At 42.5% G+C, this 21,786-nt stretch overlaps 1 protein-coding gene across 1 annotated transcript; it reads left to right on the forward strand.

The window, feature by feature from the left end:
• The first annotated feature begins 15,199 nt into the window (after positions 1–15,199).
• LOC118359633 (troponin C, slow skeletal and cardiac muscles-like) lies at positions 15,200–21,586 on the forward strand. Its single transcript, XM_035738199.2, has 6 exons — positions 15,200–15,349; positions 16,772–16,802; positions 17,100–17,246; positions 19,584–19,698; positions 20,349–20,485; positions 20,741–21,586. The coding sequence occupies exons 1-6, from the start codon at positions 15,326–15,328 to the stop codon at positions 20,770–20,772; spliced, it is 486 nt and encodes a 161-aa protein (XP_035594092.1). The 5' UTR covers positions 15,200–15,325; the 3' UTR covers positions 20,773–21,586.
• Positions 21,587–21,786: the final 200 nt, after the last annotated feature.

Genomic DNA, 21,786 nt, shown 5'->3' on the forward strand with positions numbered 1-21,786 from the left:
ACGAGTCCTATATCGACATAACCTGAAAGGCCGCTCAGCAAGGAAGAAGCCACTGCTCCAAAACTGCCATAAAAATGCCAGACTACGGTTTGCAACTGCACATGGGGACAAAGATTGTACTTTTTGGAGAAATGTCCTCTGTTCTGATGAAACAAAAATAGAACTGTTTGGCCATAATGACCATCGTTATGTTTAGAGGAAAAAGGGGATGCTTCAAGCCGATGAACACCATCCCAACCGTGAAGCACAGGGATGGCAGCATCATGTTGTGGGGGTGCTTTGGGACTTAGGGACTGGTGCACTTCACAAAATAGATGACATCATGAGGATGGAAAATTATGTGGATATATTGAGGCAACATCTCAAGACATCAGTCATGAAGTTAAAGCTTGGTCGCAAATGCGTCTTCCAAATGGACAATGAATGACCTGTTGGGGTTCGTTTCCTTGTTCCTTGTCAATCATTGGCTCATTGGTGAAATTAGCATTATGACAATATCTTTAATTAATCCTGCTGCAATTACAGGTGCATGATTTAGTTTGACCAATATTGTTATAGCAAATAAATCCTGCAGCAACAGGATTTGAACGTTTAGTCGATAATGTTGCTTGATCGTGGTTAGACTATTAGCTGGGCAAAAGTAGGCTACATGTAAAGTGCAGTACAACCTTGTGTTAGTGTGGGTTTGCAGTGAATTTATGTAACTCACGAAGCTCACCTGCGGCACAGGAAAATTCTCAGCAACAAAAGATTGATCAAATTAAGATCCAACATCTGTAGGTTGTTGGAGCTGGGCCAGATGTCTATCAGTCAGTCTTCACAGTCAGTCTCAGGACTTAATCAGCTGGGCCACTGAGGTAAGAGCTCTCCTGTTTGCTGCTAGACTAGAGCACTGTTCTCTGTGCTCTATTCTTCTACAGCGCTCAGATGGGGATGGTTAATCTTACTAATAAAAAAATACTAAATCATTTAATTCTTTGTCCCTTTGGATGTTAGCTGTATGCACAATAATTGTATCTTTGTCATGGTGATCTACCTTCTGATCCACCTGTTTTCAAATATGTTTTTTATATTTCCATAAGTGGGTTTTCTGGTTCATCTCAAGTTTTCAAATTGTTTTGAGAGAGTTATGCAGAAATTTGTAAACAGCGACAGCTCCATACAAATCACAACTAACTGATTAAAGTGATCAATTATCCCCTCTAATTAATATTAGATTGAGCCAATGGTGCATATGGACACAAAAAAAAACCATATACGAAGTATACCAAACATTAGGAACACCTTTTGTAATATTGAGTTGCACCCCCGGGGTATGGACTCTACAAGGTGTTGAAGGCATTCCACAGGGATGCTGGCCCATGTTGACTCCAATGCTTCCCACAGTTGTGTCAAGTTGACGTGATTTACTTTGGGTTGTGGACCATTCTTGATACAAACAGGAAAATGTTGAGTGTGAAAAACCCAGCAGCATTGCAGTTCTTGACACAAACCGGTGCACCTGGCACCTACTACCATACACAATCAAACGATCTTTTGTCTTGCCCATTCACCCTCTGAATGGCACACAGACACAATCCATGTCTCAATTGTATCACATATTAAATATCCTGCTTTAACCTGTCTCCTCCCCTTCATCTATACTGATTGAAGTGGATTTAACAGGCGACATCAATAAGGTATCATAGCTTTCACCTGGATTCACCTGGTCAGTCTATGTGATGGAAAGAGCAGGTGTTTTGTCTACTCAGTATATTTCACATGACATTCATGGAAACCAAATTAGCTAGCGATGGACCTTCACCAACATAATTTTGTTCTCCATAAAATGAGGAATTACAATGGTAGTTTCACAAAGCATTTTGAGGCCTGAGCAATAATCAATATCAAAGACTGGATTCATCTGCAGATTGATAACGCTGTTAGAAATAATCAGATAAATAAAGCCATTTGTATTGTGTGCGTTAGGAATACAATTACTCTTATTATTATTATAATAAAATTATTATCAGTATCACAGGTCTGAATACTTCAAACAAACATGGAGGTTAAAGGAGATGCTGTTCGTGTGTGGTTCAGTCTCTGATGGGGCAACCCAAATGGTCAGTGAAAGGTTAACACTATTGAGGATAATGAGTAAAAAAAAATCTTATTCAATTACAGTATGCCTTGGCTATGGAAACGTGTGAGTAAGAAGGCAATTATGTCTTTATACTTTAGCTATTATTTTTATTATTTTATTTCTATGTATAAATATCCCTTTGATATAGAAACCCAAAACTTTTAATTTCAATGCATTGAATCTTTTATTGTATTTATTTTACGCTCTCTCATGAGCATCAAAATGGCATATATTATTATTATTATTATAAAGGGTTGTAGATGTTTATGAGTCTATTATTTCTCTGATGACATGGAAAGATCAATGGCTTGATTTAAAGATACAATTTCAGTGGCTCTCACTAAAAAGGATGCTGTAGCCCCAGTCTATCTTCCTCCAGTTTTTGGATTCCAAAATACTAGTCTGAAATGAGAGTCTTAGTAATGGGGAAATAAAATTTTGTAATCCTATTCATGTTCGTTTTTTCCCCTTCTTCTGCACATTTAGCCCAAATCCAGTTAGTCCATTTATCACGTCACACTACACTGTGTGTTTGTGTGTGTGTGTGTTCAGATATTGAATGTGAATCATCATTTGTTTCGTGTGAAGCATCATGGAGACACGTACTGTATGTTCAGCGACTGTTGTCATGGTCAGACATGATGTGCATGATGAGATGGACCCAGAGGCTGTTAGTGCATGCCATGTGCCTTCTTGTGTGTGTGCTGAAGACAGAGATGGCAAGGTGTGTGTCTTTGTGTGAGCGTGTATGTGTTTGTGTGTGTGTGTGTGTGTGTGTGTGTGTGTGTGTGTGTGTGTGTGTGTGTGTGTGTGTGTGTGTGTGTGTGTGTGTGTGTGTGTGTGTGTGTGTGTGTGTGTGTGTGTGTGTGTGTGTGTGTGTGTGTGTGTGTGTGCCTACGTGTATATGGTGTGCTCCTCTAGGAGGCAGAATGAGCAGTGTGAGTGTGTGTGTGTGTGTGCCTACGTGTATATGGTGTGCTCCTGTAGGAGGCAGAATGAGCAGTGTGAGTGTGTGTGTGTGTGTGTGTGCCTACGTGTATATGGTGTGCTCCTGTAGGAGGCAGAATGAGCAGTGTAGTGTGTGAGTGCCATACAACACCTTTGATAATAAACAATGCTGAATCCATCCATCCCATAAAATAGGACATATGTATGAGCAGGGATGGAGTCACTTAATTTATTTGTTGGCAATGGCAACATGAAACATTGACCTTCAGTGGATTCCTTGAGGCCAAGCAGTGAATCACATGAGGGGCCGGATATTTACAGTGTCTCTCATCATCAGCCTTGTCAAATCACAGCACACTCCACTGAAGCCTGGGCGGCCCCAGGCACAACTTAAGCCACACGGACGGACGCATAGGTGTTTTCTTCCTCTTTAAGCCAGAATGCGCTGTAGACTCAATTTGGCACAAAATAATGGGGAGACAAAACGGTGCTAAGTGTGTGTGTGTGAGCGTACTGCCGTGTGTGTGCGTTCGTGCTCACTTGGGTGTGTGTGGAACACTTGTGTACCAATGTGTGTCCTAAGTCCCACAAATCCAGGACCAATTCCTCTTCTAAATGGGCTTCTTCCATGCATTTAATCCCCAGTGGGTCTCATGAATTGTATTAGCACTGGGCATGTGCAAGTGACCTCACACAGCAGATAATGCTGACATTGTCTACGGTACAGGTTGTTGGAGTCTGGTATCCTTCTACTAGAGATTATATCAACAGGAAATGGCCTTGATCTGTAGTACATTCCTTCATGATAACAGCTGACATCGATCAAAGCACAGCAACATTTCAATCTAATGTTGTGTTATTTCGCTTATTTGTGCAGTGGTGATAACTGGATGATAGACTAACCAGCCACAGTCACTGATTTCCTATACAAGCTCCTGAGGTAACGGTTTACTTTTCACTGTTCTTACAACTGAGTAATTATTCTTGTGAGAATAATTGTTTTTTGTAGGTAGGAGGGTAACAAGTATCCCCTATGACTCAAACTGAGTGATAACAATACTTGTTACACTGCACTTACTAGAATGGTTACACAATTACAGGAACACAACCCAAACCTGCTCAGTAAAACTGAGCACTATTATCAGAGGCTTATCTTGAGGTACTATCAGAAACGTGTGTTTTGTAGTAAATGATCATCTGTTTGCTTCTATTGCTTTTGTAGCTGCCAAAGCCAAAGCGTTGTTACTTCGAAGCTGTGTTCTTTCAACTGATTTGATTTTGTCTGTCTGGAAGATTTGTTGCCGCAGACATGAAAGTATTCCTGTTATGTAAGAAACCCAAGCTGCACATTTTCCTCTTTATAATAATATGCTTGGTTGGGATGTCGGGATGTTAAAATAAAGTGATTGGCAGTGAAAGGCATCAAGTTTTAGGAGGAGGAGCATACATATTCATTATTTTCTTGTGTCTATGAGTACGTTTCCTCAATACTGTCTTTCTGGTAAAGGCTTCTTCCTCTGAGTGCTGTCTGTCTGGTAAAGACTTCTACCTCTGAGCGCTGTCTGTCTGGAAAATGCTTCTACCTCTGAGCGCTATCTGTCTGGTAAAGGCTTCTTCTGCAATCTCACCTGACTGCATGAGGACGACCATTTGTGAAGGCTACTTAGTTTTTAGTACACAGCTTAGTCATTAGTTGTGAGAGAGTAAGTGTGTGTGTGTGTGTGTGTGTGTGTGTGTGTGTGTGTGTGTGTGTGTGTGTGTGTGTGTGTGTGTGTGTGTGTGTGTGTGTGTGTGTGTGTGTGTGTGTGTGTGTGTGTGTGTGTGTGTGTGTGTGTGTGTGTGTGTGTGTGTGTGTGTGTGTGTGTGTGTGTGTGTGTGTGTGTGCATACATGCATACATTTGTAAGTGTGTACGTTTATGTGTGAGTGAACAAGAGTGAAAGAGAGACAGAGAGGGAGAGATTACTGTACGACAGACCACGTATTCACCCTGCACAACGAATTTGCTAATGTCCAATCTCTGGATAATAAAGTTGATGAGCTCAAGGCAAGAGTTGCTTTTCAGAGAGTCACCAGGAATTGTAACACACTCTGCTTCACAGAAATATGGCTCTCTCGAGATACACTGTCTGACTCTGTAAAGCCAGTTGTGTTCTCAGTACATCGCGCAAACATCTCTCTGGGAAGCAGACGGGTGAAAAAATATATTTTATGGTTAATGACTTATGGTGTAATTGTGATAACATACAGGAACTCAAGTCCTTCTATTCACCCAACATAGAATATCTCACAATCAAATGCAGGCCGTACTATCTCCCGAAGAAAAAAAAACATCAATAATAGCCACAGCGGTCTATACCCAGCTTCAGAAAATAATATCGACACATATACCGATATGGTGAATGAGTTTATCAGGAAGTGCATAGGAGATGTTGCACCCACTGTGACTGTTAAAACCTTCCCCAATCAAAAACCGTGGATAGATGGGAGCGTTCGCACAAAACTGAAAGCACAAACCACTGCATTTAACCGGGAAAAGAAGACTGAGTACAAACAGTGTAGATATTCCCTCCGCATAGCAATCAAGCAGGCTAAACGTCAGTATAGGGACAAAGTTCAACGGCTCAGACACAAGACGTACGTGGCAGGGTCTACAGTCGTGACCAAAAGTTTTGAGAATGAAACAAATATTCATTTCCACAAAGTTTGCTGCTTCAGTGTCTTTAGATATTTTTGTCAGATGTTTACTATGGAATACTGAAGTATAATTACAAGCATTTAATAAGTGTCAAAGGCCTTTATTGACAATTACATGAAGTTGATGCAAAGAGTCAATATTTGCAGTGTTGATCCTTCATTTTCAAGACCTCTGCAATCCACCCTCGCATTCTGTCAATTAACTTCTGGGCCACATCCTGACTGATGGCAGCCCATTCTGAATAATCAATACTTGGAGTTTGTCTGAATTTGTGGGTTTTTGTTTGTTCACCCAATCCTGGTCCAGGATTGACCACAAGTTTTCAATGGGATTAAGGCCTGGGGAGTTTCCTGGCCATGGACCCAAAATATTGATGTTTTGTTCCCCGAGCCTCTTAGTTATCACTTTTGCCTTATGGCAAGGTGCTCCATCATGCTGGAAAGGGCATTGTTTGTTACCAAACTGTTCCTGGATGGTTGGGAGAAGTTGCTCTCAGAGGATGTGTTGGTACCGTTCTTTATTCATGGCTGTGTTCTTAGGAAAAATTGTGAGTGAGCCCACTCCCTTGGCTGAGAAGCAACCCCACACATGAATGGTCTCATGATGCTTTACTGTTGGCATGACACAGGACTGATGGTAGCGCTCACCTTGTCTTCTCCGGACAAACTTTTTTCCGGATGCCCCAGACAATCGGAAAGGGGGTTCATCAGAGAAAATTACTTTACCCCAGTCCTCAGCAGTCCAATCCCTGTACCTTTTGCAGAATATCAGTCTGTCCCTGATGTTTTTCCTGGAGAGAAGTGGCTTCTTTCCTGCCCTTCTTGACACCAGGTCATCCTCCAAAAGTCTTCGCCTCACTGTACGTGCAGATGCACTCACACCTGCCTGCTGCCATTCCTGAGCAAGCTCTGTACTGGTGGTGCCCCGATCCCGCAGCTGAATCAACTTTAGGAGACGGTCCTGGCACATGCTGGACTTTTTTGTGCAACCAATGATGACGGCACGTGTTTCCTTGCAGGTAACCATGTTTGACAGAGGAAGAACAATGATTCCAAGCACCACCCTCCTTTTGAAGCTTCCAGTCTGTTATTCGAACTCAATCAGCATGACAGAGAGATCTCCAGCCTTGTCCTCGTCAACACTCACACTTGTGTTAACCTGTTACTCCTACCCCCTACTTTTTCAAACATTCTGTTAAAAATCGCGCAACATTTCAGTGCCCTGCTACCCATGCCAGGAATATAGTATATGCATATGATTAGTATGTGTGGATAGAAAACACTCAGACGTTTATAAAACTGGTTAAATCACGGCTGTGACTATAAAAGAACGTGCGTTTCATTGAAAAGCGCAGGAAAATCTGATCACTGAAAATGCGAAAATATATCCACTAGAACCCATTGTTGAATGTGAACCACATTAAATGGGGCCGAGGTTGCAATACCTACAGCTTCCACACGATGTCAACAGTCTTGTCATTTGCCTACGATTTGTTTCTTGGTCAAACCGACACAAGGTAGCGCCTTTCTTCCGGTCTCCGACCGGATATTTTGGTTGAGATTTACCCGGACATTATTTCCAGACGTACAGCTATAGAATATACATCGCCTCGTGATCAATTTGATCGCTTATTAACGTTTACTAATACCTAAAGTTGCATTACAAAAGTATTTCGAAGTGTTTTGTGAAAGTTTACTTTTTTAATTTTAAAAAATGACGTTACGTTATAAAACACTATTTTTTTCCTTGATCACAGTCTTCATAGATCGATATCTAGGCTATATATGGACCGATTTAATCGAAAAAAATACCCAATAGTGATGTTTATGGGACATCTAGGAGTGCCAACAAAGAAGATGGTCAAAGGTAATGAATGTTTTATATTTTATTTGTGCGTTTTGTGTAGTGCCGACTATGCTAATTATTTTGTTTACGTCCCCTGCGGGTCTTTTGGGGGTGTTACATGCTATCAGATAATAGCTTCTCATGCTTTCGCCGAAAAGCATTTTAAAAATCTGACATGTTGCCTGGATTCACAACGAGTGTAGCTTTAATTCAGTACCCTGCATGTGTATTTTAATGAACGTTTGAGTTTTAACGAGTGCTATTAGCATTTAGCATAGCGCATTTGCATTTCCAGATGTCTAGATGGGACGCCTGCGTGTCGGGTAGGAGCAAGAAGTTAACGAGAGAATCACTGACGTGATGTCAGCTGGTCCTTTTGTGGCAGGGCTGAAATGCAGTGGAAATTGGGATTCAGTTAATTTGCATGGCAAAGAGGGACTTTGTAATTAATTGCAATTCATCTGATCACTCTTCATAACATTATGGAGTATATGCAAATTGCCATCATACAAACTGAGGCAGCAGACTTCGTGAAAATTCATATTTGTGTCGTTCTCAAAACTTTTGGCCAACTCAATCATCAAGTTTGCAGACGTCAAAACAGTAGTACGCTTGATTACCAACGATGACGTGACAGCCTACAGGGAGGAGGTGAGGGCTCTGGGAGTGTTGAGCCAGGAAAATAACCTCTCAGTCAACATCAACAAATCAAAGGAGATGATCGTGGACCTCAGGAAACATCAGAGGGAGCCCCCCCCTATCCACATCGATGTGACCGCAGTTGGATAAGGTGGAATGCTTCATGATCCTCGGCATACACATCACTGACAAACTGAAATAGTCCACCCACACAGACAATGTGGTGAAGGAGGCGCAACAGTGCCTTGCTATTCAGAAAGACCGCCAATTTGCACACTGCCCACAAAATGAGATGGAAACTGAAGTGCACTTCCTAACCTTTTGCCAAATGTACTGTATGACCATATTAGAGACACATACCCTTCTCTCAGATTACACAGACCCACAAAGAATTCGAAATACAAATCCAACTCCCATATCTATTGGGTGAAATATAACAATGAGCCATCACAGCAGCAAGATTTGTAACCTGTTTCCACAAGAAAAGGGCAACCAGTGAAGAACAAACATATATATTTATGTTTATTTCTATTCCCTTTTGTACTTGAACTATTTGCACATCACTACAACACTGTACATAGACATAATTTGAAATGTCTTTATTATTTGGAAACTTCTGTGTGTGTAATGTTTACTGTTCATTTTTTATTGTTTATTTTACTTCTGTTTATGATCCAATTCACTTGCTTTGGCAATGTAAACATATGTTTCCCATGCCAATAAAGCCCCTTAAATTGAAATTGAGAGAGTGAGATGTGGACTTTACTCTCAGAGAGATGAGAGGCGGTTGATAAGGTGTTAAGTCTGTAACTGGGGGGCAGTGGTGTACTGAACCCACCGTCATGACGATGACGCACAACACTCGCATGACTGTGAAGACCACTGATTACTGAAAAAAGAGCGTGTCATCCTTGTTCAGACCTATATTTATCCAAACTCATTAGTCAGTCACATACATACTACCTATATGTACACACACAGGCACAAACACACACAGGCAAACAGCTCACTGAGGAAAACACATCTTTGATATATTTATCAACATTCAGTACACTGAAGAAAGAGAGATGTATCGTTTATTAGGTCCTCATCACACAAATATTTGTATATTTTTTACATTTTTAAATGTAACCTTTATTTATCACACAAATATCAACAAAGACAGTTTAGAGCAAGAAGCCCTCTGGAGACAATGCTTCTGACACTGGTTCATTAGAATACTACATCTGATGATTATAACATTCATATTAAAAATTTACTTTTTCAGTAGTGTTTCATTTTGCAGTCCAACACTTCCCCATAAAGACACTCACATGGACATAATCTGAAGCTGCTGTCTGTCTGCTGTCTTTGCTGGTTGTCTCACCACCGACAAAGCAGAGGAAAGGGTGGGTTAGGGACTTGGTGGTCCGCTTGACTGGAAAACCAGGCAGGGGAGACAGTGAGTGACTTTGTCAGTCTGGGTAATGACAGGTTGACGTTTATTGTCCTAGAGGCAGAGCTGAGCGATTTCCCCTAGATGGGCCAGCTGCAAAGTCCAAATCGGTTAAGTATCGTAAAAATGCATGAAAACAAGTTTAGGGTTAGGCATAAGGTTAGGGTTAGGCACAAGATTAGCAGGGTGGTTAAGGTAAGGGTTAAGGTTAAGGATACATTTAAAATCAGATTTTATGACTTTTTGGCTGTGCCAGCTAGTGACTACCATGCAGAGTTGTCTCCAGTGCATGAATAAATGCCAACCTGCAGGGTAATGCGGCCATTGCCTCATTAGAGAGCCAATGGAAAAACTGCATGACAGTAAGCCCCTCAATGCAAACCTTGTAACCATGAGCCATCAAACAGCAATGGGAAAGATAATGAGACAGAGAGTGAGAGAGAGATATACCCCCTCTCCTCTAAAGCCAAATCCCTTCATCTGAGGCTAATGTTTGCCACTGTTTGAGAGCGGAGAGTACAGGCTCCCCTCTGAGTGGTAAATGCTGGCTAGAGGAGCGCTCGCCGTACAGAAATATGTAAGTGCCCCAAGCCACAGCTCCTTTAGTCCTTCACTCTGAATACACCACAGAGAGAAAGGGGAGTGAGGGAGAGAGAAAGAGATAGATAGATATATGAGAGAGAGACGGATGGACTCAGAGTAACCCTTCAACCAAGGAGACAGAGATAGATATATATATATGAGAGAGAGACGGATGGACTCAGAGTAACCCTTCAACCAAGGAGACAGAGATAGATATATATATGAGAGAGAGACGGATGGACTCAGAGTAACCCTTCAACCAAGGAGACAGAGATAGATATATATATGAGAGAGAGACGGATGGACTCAGAGTAACCCTTCAACCAAGGAGACAGAGATAGATATATATATGAGAGAGAGACGGATGGACTCAGAGTAACCCTTCAACCAAGGAGACAGAGATAGATATATATATGAGAGAGAGACGGATGGACTCAGAGTAACCCTTCAACCAAGGAGACAGAGATAGATATATATATGAGAGAGAGACGGATGGACTCAGAGTAACCCTTCAACCAAGGAGACAGAGATAGAGGAGAGACAGAGACAGGGAGGAAGATATGTGTCCTGCATGACTTCAAAACAACAGTATGTCATTGAGAACCCTTTATGCAATCAAATTGATTAAATATCACCAACTCGGTGGGTGTACCTTCTTACATTCCATAATATTTGGATTGAAGTAAGGGGCCCAGATCCCTTCAACAGTGAAGATGATATATTTTGCACCTTTTTCCAACAGAAAGAGGTTTAACCTAGCAAAATGGTGAATTCAACCTATTTTGAAGCAACCATACGATTTACCATACGACAACCGATTTGCCGTCTAGGCTAATGTAGACCCTGAATACTATTCCTATCCTGATTCAACCTGAGCCAAGGCACCCAATGAAGTTCATTCTTATCTTCACTATGACGCATGAAATATAATCATTTGGACATGTGTATTAAGTCATCCATAACATCTGCATAAATGGTTCTCATTAAGGTTACGAGGGAATAAATAATGACTGCAAAACCTGTGTGTGTCTGTGTGTGTGCGTGCATTGGGACTGTGCATGCGTGTGCATTTGTGTGCGTGTGTGCATTTGTCTGTGCTAATGACGTGTGTGTGTGTGTGTGTGTGTGTGTGTGTGTGTGTGTGTGTGTGTGTGTGTGTGTGTGTGTGTGTGTGTGTGTGTGTGTGTGTGTGTGTGCGGGGGTGTGTGTGTGTGTGCGCGCGTGTGTGTGCGCGCGTGCATTTGCACATATGTATGTGTGTACAAAAGGGGGAGGAATAGCCCCACTCATCTCTCATTTTCTGCCCGCTACAACCCAGCAGAGTTTCTATGGCAACCTCTCAAAAAGCGGTGTGCAGTGAATTTTGGATTTGAGATGTGCTGTCTGATTACGGTGTGTGGAGAGATGGCTAGCTCTTTCGTCAGCAGCCCCTTCCTCTGTAAGAGGAAACTGGTGGAGTGCTCCAGTGAAAACTGCCCTCCATATGCTCTTTTTGATGTGGGCTTCTCCAGGCTCTGTCAGCATGCCAACCCACTGTAGATAGACTTCCTTCTTTCTCTGTGTTTCTGGTTCAGTCAGAGAGAGAGATAGGCTTTACATTAGAATCTACTGCCCCCTGTAGAGATGCTCATTAATACTGGAACAACATACGCTCAGGTCATCTGTCTGGTGGATACTGTAGACTCATCAGCATGCTTTGAGGGGAGATGATAACAAACAGGAGAGGAAACCAACCTTACCAATGAGGACACACAGCTTACCTTGCATGTCAATGGCGGGAGGTGCAGCAGGTAAAATGGGGACTTCTTGCATCGTATCACTGTGAAAATTGTCATGATGCGTTTTGAGGGCAAATAGGAAAGACTGAAGATATAGGAATGACAGCATCCCCTGCTTCAATCTCCCATAATCCTTTATTCTAGTTAGCCCTGAGTTTAGCCTTAATAGACACATAACCACAATATTATCTTCTCTCTATAGAAATATATGTTGAGATTCCGTTCCTTGTTTCCTTCATATCGATGTTGTGTATTGTCACACAAAGTGTGATGTCTGTTGGACTCAGGCAGGGTCTCACTGTGAGAACTATCTGTCTGTGAGAGCCATGGATACATATATCACTGATGTTTTTCAGATCAGTCTCTCTCTCGGTGAAGTTTCTTTGTTGGTGAGGGTCTTTCTCCCTCTGTGCAACCTGGTCTCAGAGCATTTTGTATTATTCTGTACGTAAAGTCGAGACACTCCATTTAATTTATTATGTTATGTATTCATTTGTGGATGTCCATCAATAATTTAGTATGATATGTTACAAATTACAATCCGTATTAAATGGAACAAATTTGCAAAACGTACTATATGTTCCGAATTCGCAAAACATACTACATTTTATGAATTTGCTAAACTTATGATATGTTACAAATTCTAGCTAGGTGGCTAACATTAGCTAGCTGGCTAATGTTAGCTAGGCTAGGTGTTAGGGCTAGGGTTAGCTAAAAGGGTTAGGGGAAGGGTTAGCTAACCTGCTAAGTAGTTGCAATGTAGCTAAAAAGTAGTAAGTAGTTGAAAAGTTGCTAATTAGCTGAAATTGTCCTTGATGAGATTCGAATTTGCAACCTGTGGGTTGCTAGACGTTCGCGTTACATGCCCATCCAGCAACCCCGACCAACCACCCTACTTTCGTTTTTGTCTTAAGTAGCCATACCAAACGTAACATATCATACTACTTCGAGTGATTCAGATTTACTTTACTATGTTATGTAAAGTCAATGCGACCAGGCTGCTCTATCTCTACAAAAGCTGTAGATGTCAGTGATGATGTTAGTTCAGTGCAGGCTCTCTGTATGTGACTGAGGCTAGTCTTCATGAGTGATGATGGTGTTTCCAACCTGTCTCTCACTGCGTGAATGCTCTGTAGGTGAGTGATGTTTCTAGAGTGTGGGGTCCGGCTATGAAACATCTATAAAAATGAACGATGGTGATGCTTCAGTGTGGCCTCTGTCTCTGTGAATGTTGTGCGAGGAGAGATGCGTCAAGCTCTCTCTCTCTCTGGGCTGCTGTTGTGTTGTTGTGCTATGATGTTCATAAACTGTGCCAGTCCCCATCAGCATCCCATTAGAACACAGCAGGATCACCAATAACTCAAAGTCCCTGTCTCAGCACTATACCTTCATTAATACGGTCACACTTTGTGGGTCTTAGAGCCATCACGCATGGCAAGATTATGAGGGAATGCTGATGGTCATATTCATTATCTCTGAATAATATTCCTGTGTAGAATAAATGGTGTGTGCATACAAATGGATGATATTGACAAGGCACATGTTGTACATGTATGATGCCTTTGGAGTGACTGTCCTTTCCTATCCAACACAGTGACATAGCAGGGAGAGTGCAGCACAGTAGCAGGAATATATAGGATATTTTGTGGCTAAAATGGTTGACTCTGTTGTGGTTCAGATGTGTCCAGAGGGGTGAGCTGAGGTGCTACGGTTTCATTCCACATCCACAATAGACTTGTCTGTAGACCTACCCATGATATACAATGCACAAAGGAATTATCTTCCTTAGTCTATTATAAGGTGTTTATTTCATTCATGTTTTCACATGGTTTTAGGCAAATTCACGTTCTTGTAATTGACCCAGATTTCTGACTTGAGCCCCCTGTTGATAAATGGAATATTCTGTTGCACACCTACCTGCATAACAACATCTCTATTAAAACAAGACAGTCAACACTGCCCTCTGCTGACTGACTGTATGTAGTTTATATAGCTTCATGGGCCCACAATCACATGTATGATATAATTAAATATATTGTAAACTCTATATTTTTCAACGTTTTTTTTCTTCTTCAAAATGCTATTTGGTAAAATGCTTTTAGTCAATGAGTAGGACAATGTATACATTCATCCATTAGAGTACATTGACATTTAACTGTACAATTTGGAGGGAGTGAGCTGACATTTTGAATGGACCGTGTCAGATAAGATAATATAAAATTGGACAAAACCCTTGTCAGTTAAATGTGTATTAATGACACACACAGACATAAACATGCACGTGCTCACTCACAAACTCATGCACACCAGTGGAGGCTGCTGAGAGAAGGATGACTCATAATAGTGTCTGGAACTGAGTAAACGGCATGGCATCCAACACATGGAATCCAGCCATTCCCGTGAGCCCATCCTCCCCAATGAACCTCCTCTGATGCACACGTCTATATCCCACAGACCCCTCCCACTCCACAACACACAAACCTGTGTGAATTACCCTGCCTCCCACACGTGCCCCCGCCCCATCTCACCTCCCTGAACCCCATGCTCTGTTCAGTTACCCACCCTCTGCCCACTCCTGTCCAAAGCCCCCTTTTGCTCTGGTCTGCCTTCCCTGGCCCTCTCCTTGCCCACTCATGTCCGAAGCCCCCTTTTGCTCTGGTCTGCCTTCCCTGGCCCTCTCCTTGCCCACTCCTGTCCAAAGCCCCCTTTTGCTCTGGTCTGCCTTCCCTGGCCCTCTCCTTGCCCACTCATGTCCGAAGCCCCCTTTTGCTCTGGTCTGCCTTCCCTGGCCCTCTCCTTGCCCACTCCTGTCCAAAGCCCCCTTTTGCTCTGGTCTGCCTTCCCTGGCCCTCTCCTTGCCCACTCCTGTCCGAAGCCCCCTTTTGCTCTGGTCTGCCTTCCCTGGCCCTCTCCTTTGCCCCTCTGGTCACAGTTTAATGGTGGAATGTTGAGTGTCTCTAGCCGCCTCCCTGGAGATTAGGGTTCGCCGTGCATTCCCCTTCACTTCATTCCATTCTAAAGTGTGCCCCCTAAGAGTTGGCTCATTTTTATCTGAGCCTGGTTATTGTTACACACACGCATACACACACAGATGCACGTGAGACACCAAGAGGGCTGGACAGGCAAGCAGGGTAGGGAGGGACCAGGCCCTGCCAGGCTCCAGTTATAAAACCCTCCCAGCATGGGGCCAGTGTCCTGCTCCTAGCTGTGGTCTAACTCCCTCCTCTCTGCCACTACACCCCACGGACAGACGGGCAGTGGCCAAGTCAAGCCGCCACCATGAACGACATCTACAAAGCAGCGGTATGTCCCTTTCACTCCTACAACAGGGCATATTGTTTAGGGAGACAGTGAAAGTGTTTGTATTTGGTACGGAGCGTCATAATATAAGAATTGATTGAAATATGTTCAATTTGGGATTTTCAGTGATAGGTGAGACAAGTTTTTGGTTATGTGGTCTCTGCCAAGTTAAGTCAAAATTGTTGTCAGATTTCTGTGTAAAGTTGGGTTATTATTTCAAATGAACACTTCAGGATTCACCATTGACTTTAATGAAAGGTGCCTCTAATACTTAGTTTTTTTAAAACATAGAGGGTAAAAATGTTTAGATAAACAATTATTTCAAATGATATACATATGGATATTCCCCAGCAAAATGTCCAAGAATTTAGCAATTTGTAATTCTGACATTGCTCAGATAATTCAACTTCCATAACAAACTGTGTCTGTCAAGCGAACACACACAACACCAGCTTTTGAGGAGTGAGGCGAGACGCCATACATCTAGATGCCGTGCCTCTTGAAGCCTATCAGGGTTGATAGGAGCACTCCAGGGCCAGAAGCAGGACAAGACCTTGGTCCACACTGTGGGTTAATTCATGACTACAAATGGAGCAGTCCCACTTCTCATAGGCTAATTTAGGCCAGTTGCTCAGAGACTCCTCCATGTGTGTTTCTGTGATGTCAGAGGAGGGCTTCAGGTCTAGATACCCCCCCCCCCCCACCATTATCTGTGTGAGCCGCTGGCAGGGCTGTATGTTTCTCTGCCTAGCTATCCCTGCCTGTTGCCTGGCGGCTGGTGGGCTGGACTACTACGCATGTTTCAGCTGGAAATGACAGCTAGAGGAGTCGAACTTAAGTAAAACACACTGGAATGTGTGTGTGTGTGTATCGATGTTTGGATGGACATTGTTCAGAGTGTGTGTTTCATTTGTGGTGGACGACAGACAATGAACTCTTACATAAGCAGCTGTCGCCCTCTCACATTTGTGGTAGCTTTTCCAGGATGGATGACCAAGTGTGAAGGACCAAACAAAACTGTACCTTTGGTGGGTGAATAAGCTATGTGTAAACTAAAGAAACATTTGAGGTGAACTGTTCCAGAGAATGGGTTCCGCGCTCTGGAGTTTACTGTAAGTCCTCTGAAGGATTATTTTCATACACTAGATTTCTCTATCAACTGTTTATGATTTAGGACGCGACCTTTCTCACAGAGTAATCTGAAAACTCCACAAAAAAACATTAAAATGAATGGAAGAACATAGGTAATAGAGGTATCATATACATGTTATTGCAAGAATGAAAATTAAGACATTATGCAGTAAAAACAGTAAATCGACGTTATGATTTGGGTTTGTAAAAGTAATGTACAACTGTAGTTAAAGAATGGATTCCATAAAATACATTGATTCAATTGCTTCTGAAAACGTTCCATTTCTTAAATAGGTAGAGCAGCTGACAGACGAGCAGAAAAACGGTATGTAAAATGTATTCATTTGTATTTCATTATGGTTTGCTAATCTATGTGGGATATATCCTCAAGTTTCGCTCAATTGAATCACATCTAAAACAATATTAAGCTTAAAAATGTGTACCATTCTCTCCTTCAGGCCAAAATTAAAAGTAAACGTTCGATTTCTCAGGAGGATTAAATAAGATGATTGACTGAGAATTTTTTTTTACCCTACAGTAGCCCACACATAGACCTGGCCATGGAAACAGAGGGGTGGAAAAGAATTAGAAATATGGTCCTGTGCTGTGCTGTGTGTTCCAGAGTTCAAGGCGGCCTTTGACATCTTTATCCAGGATGCGGAGGACGGCTGCATCAGTACCAAGGAGCTGGGCAAGGTGATGAGGATGCTGGGGCAGAACCCCACCCCCGAGGAGCTGCAGGAGATGATCGATGAGGTGGATGAAGATGGTAAACACACACACATGAAAGAGAGACTCAAATGATCACAATAGGCACATTTATTTCCCATCAATAGTTCCCATAATGATTCACGTATGAGAGTATTTGGTGAGCTCATCAGACGTGGACAAGAATGGTACACAACAAAGACAAGCACTAGTGGTCTGCTCATCAAAAGGCCAATTCATGGCTCAGCAGGGACAGTTGTACACTGTTCTTTGTAAGACCGTAAACACACAAATGAAAAACATCACATGGCTGAGTAGAGTATCTCGTGACATGTAACTGCTACAGATGTAGGATCTTAATTTGACCTATATGGTCACAGCAAAATAATCAAAAGTAAAATCAAATCAAATTTTATTAGTCAAATGCGCTAAATACAACAGGTGTAGTAGACCTTACAGTGAAATGCTTTCTTACGAGCCCCTAAACGAACAAGAATAAGATACAAGAGTAACAAGTAATTAAAAGGAGCAGTAAAAAAATAATACATACAGGGGGTGCCGGTACAGAGTCAATGTGCTGGGCCACCGGTTAGTTGAGGTAGTATGTACATGTAGGTAGAGTTAATTAAAGTAATTATGCATAGATGACAACAGAGAGTGGCAGTGGTGTGGAGAGGGGAGGAGGGGGGGGGAAGCAATGTGAATAGTCTGGGTAGCCATTTGACTAGATGTTCAGGAGTCTTATGGCTTAGGGGCAGAAGCTGTTTAGAAGCCTCTTGGACCTAGACTTGGCGCTCCATTACCGCTTGCCGTGTGGTAGCAGAGTGAGCGGTTTATGACTGGGGTGGCTGGAGTCTTTAACAATTATCAGGGCCTTCCTCTGACACCGCCTGGTATAGAGGTCCTGGATGGCAGGAAGCTTGATGTACTTGGCCGTTTGCACTACCCTCTGTAGTGCCTTGCGGTCGGAGGCCGAGCAGTTGCCATACCAGGCAGTGATGCAACCAGTCGGGATGCTCTCGATGGTGCAGCTGTAGAAAGTTTTGAGGATCTGAGGACTTTGTCGTGCCCTCTTCAAGACTGTCATGGTGTACTTGGACCACGTTAGTTTGTTGGTAATGTGGACACCAAATAACTTGAAGTTCTCAACCTGCTCCACTGCAGCCCAGTCGATGAGAATGTGAGTGTGCTCGGACCTCTTTTTCCTGTAGTCCACAATAATCTCCTTTTGTCTTGATAACGTTGAGGGAGAGGTTGTCGTCCTGGCATCACACGGCCAGGCCTCTGACCTCCTCCCTATAGGCTGTCTCATTACTGTCGGTGATCAGGCCTACCACTGTTGTGTCATCGGCAAATTTAATGATGGAGTCGTGCCTGGCCGTGCAGTCATGAGTGAACAGGGAGTACCAGGAGGGGGCTAGGCAAGCACCCCTGAGGGGCACCTGTGTTGAGGATCAGCGTGGTGGATGTGTTGTTACCTACCCTTACCAACTGGGGGCGGCCCGTCAGGAAGTCCAGGATCCAGTTGCAGAGGGAGGTGTTTAGTCCTAGGGTCCTTAGCTTAGTGATGAGCTTTGAGGGCACTATGGTGTTGAACGCTGTCAATGAATAGCATTCTCACATAGGTGTTCCTTCTGTCCAGATGGGAAAGGGCAGTGTGGAGTGCAATATAGACTGCATCATCTGTGGATCTGTTTGGGCGGTATGCAAATTGTAGTGGGTCTAGGGTTTCTGGGATGATGGTGTTGAGGTGAGACATGACCAGCCTTTCAAACCACTTCAAAGCACGTGAATGCTACGGGTCGGTAGTCATTTAGGCAGGTTACCTTAGTGTTCTTAGGCACAGGCACTATGGTGGTCTGCTTGAAACATGTTGGTATTACAGACTCGGACAGGGAGAGGTTGAAAATGTCAGTGAAGACACTTGCTAGTTGGTCAGCGCATGCTCACAGTACACATCCTGGTAATCGTCTGGCACTCACTCACATCGGCTGCGGAGAGCGTGATCACACAGTCTTCCGGTACAGCTGGTGCTCTCATGCATGTTTCAGTGTTATTTGCTTCGAAACGAGCATAGAAGTAGTTTAGCTCATACGGTAGGCTCCTAGTCCTGCAGCAACAGGATTACAACGTTTAGTCCATAATATTGCTTGATCAGTGGTTAGGCTATTAGCTGGCCAAAAGTAGACTACATGAAAAGTGCAATACGGTTAATATAACCATGTGTTGGTGAGGGTTTTCAGTGAATTCATGTAAATCCCAAAGCTCATATGCATTTCCTGCGGTGCAGGAAAATTCTCAGCAAAAAAAGAGTAATCAAATGAAGGTCTATATATCAAAGACAGGCTCCTTGACCCAAAACGTTGTGCAACATCATCCTGTTGCTGTGTCTTTGCAGGCAGTGGAACTGTGGACTTTGATGAGTTCCTAGTGATGATGGTGAGGTGTATGAAGGACGACAGCAAAGGGAAAACAGAGGAGGAACTGGCAGATCTCTTCTGCATGTTTGACAAGTATGTTTATCCTCATAAGTACACGAGGAGACTCATAGGGGGGATGAACTCTGGAAAAGTAACTCTTCATAGTCTTATCCAACTAACCCACAGTTTATGGATGGATTATAGCGTATTAGATTTATACAGTGCTTTTCACCAGGACTAACATGTTCAACACTCTATAGGAGTACCTTACCCTGCTATCACCAATGTGCAGAACCCACATGGTTGATATATGACAGCACTCACTACACCGACTCCAGCTGAACGTTTAAGATTTTTATATTCAAAAAAGAGAAATTTTGCCTTAGATGGTTCTTGATAACTACACATTTTTTTGTAAATCATATTTATTGGATCAGTTGGTGCAATTCTACCACCAGGATAGAGATACACAGGAATGTACACTATAGTTGTAGCTTGTTGTGACAGCTAGTTTCTCTTTTAGCCTACTTGTCATTGGCAACTATGAAGCCTTTTTAAATACAGAAACAGTCATGTAGCCAGGTAAATAAATATATTATAATAATAATAATTTGTGCCATTTAGCAGACACTTTTATCCAAAGTGACTTACATTCATGCGTGCATGCATTTTTGTATGGGTGGTCCCAGCAAGGAACAGATTTGTAAAGCAGTGTAAATAATCCTCTTCTCCTATGCCCCCAGGAATGCGGACGGCTATATAGACCTGCAGGAGCTGAAGGTAATGCTGGAGGCCACAGGGGAGGCCATCACTGAGGACGACATTGAAGAGCTCATGAAGGACGGAGACAAGAACAACGATGGGAAAATCGACTACGACGGTGAGGTTTTGACAATGTCATACTATGGAGACAGAAGCATTCCTTCCTCTGATCTTGCATTCATGATAATGATGCAATTGAAAATATGTATATTTCACTGCTGGAAAGGAAATTGTCAATATAAATGATGCATGGTAACATATTATTCACAAGTAAAGCAGTGTAGTGACCAAAGTGAGTAAATCCTTTTTTCTTTGTGTTCAATTAAGATTGTAGTTGACTAAATGACTCCCCTTCTCCTCCCCTTCATTCCAGAGTTTTTAGAGTTCATGAAAGGAGTAGAATAAAGAACATCAATAGACGACAGAGTCCCCTGGCCCTTGATGATATTTTTGTGTTTCACATCAACATTCACATACATCTGTTGACAACCGGAGGCTGACTTTTGGATGTCATCGGCAGAACTTCTGAACGACTTGCACGATTTAGTTGAATAATCAATCTATCTAATTGCTTACATATTTTTAGAACGACCATTTCTTGCATTGTTTTAAATACAGTTTGTAACTCGTTTTGGTGTCCATAGACTGCCGTTGTTTAAATGTAAGCAGCCGAAAAGAATCACATAACTGGCATATCACTTCAGTTTGGCTACTTGAACCATGTATCACTGTTTTATTTCAAATGTCATGCGTACAGTTTACACATCTCTTCTTTTTCCAAGCTGTTGACGTTGTGTTGCCGGACAGAATGCTGTTTGAAATGCATCCTATTAGTCATAGGACAGTGCATCTGTTCATAGAAGTCCCTGTAATTAGACTCAGCCCATTAGTAGTCTAAGCCGACATTTAAATGTACATTTATGTAGTTCTGTCCTTGAGTTGTTCTTGTCTATTAATGTTCTGTATTATGTCATGTCTCATGTTTTGTGTGGACCTCAGAAAGAGTAGCTGCCGCTATCGCAACTACTAACGGGGATCCAATCAAATACATCAACACCGATACCAAATGTGACATAGCCACAGTGCAGACAAGGTATAATACAATGTTTAACATATTCTCTCAGGGCTAGTTACTCTGCTGGAAAGCCTGTGTTGGATGTACCTACCATACATATGCCAAGAATGTACACTCAAGTAATAAATGAGTTAGCCAAAGTAACATCTGGTTTGTCTGATATCATATTAGTTTGAAAGTGTTTGTTTCAATGGAGAGTTTTGGGCTGTCGAGCTTTACTTTAAAAAGTATACAATGGGCTAACGCTCAATAAGGTCATATATTTAGTTGGTAAGAATCTTTCATCATAACCTGTGAACTTTTTACTCCAACACTCCCTTCTGATGTATTCACATCGCTCTTCA

This window comes from Oncorhynchus keta, chromosome 27 (assembly GCF_023373465.1).
Source record: "Oncorhynchus keta strain PuntledgeMale-10-30-2019 chromosome 27, Oket_V2, whole genome shotgun sequence".
Classification (NCBI taxonomy): domain Eukaryota; kingdom Metazoa; phylum Chordata; class Actinopteri; order Salmoniformes; family Salmonidae; genus Oncorhynchus; species Oncorhynchus keta.

What these genes read in the sequence shown, in the direction of transcription:
- LOC118359633 (XM_035738199.2), top strand. Translation starts at nt 15,326, where the DNA reads ATGAACGACATCTACAAAGCAGCG. An exon ending in ACGACATCTACAAAGCAGCG is followed by an intron (nt 15,350 to 16,771) that starts GTATGTCCCTTT and finishes TTTCTTAAATAG; the next exon opens with GTAGAGCAGCTGACAGACGA. An exon ending in CGATGAGGTGGATGAAGATG is followed by an intron (nt 17,247 to 19,583) that starts GTAAACACACAC and finishes GTGTCTTTGCAG; the next exon opens with GCAGTGGAACTGTGGACTTT.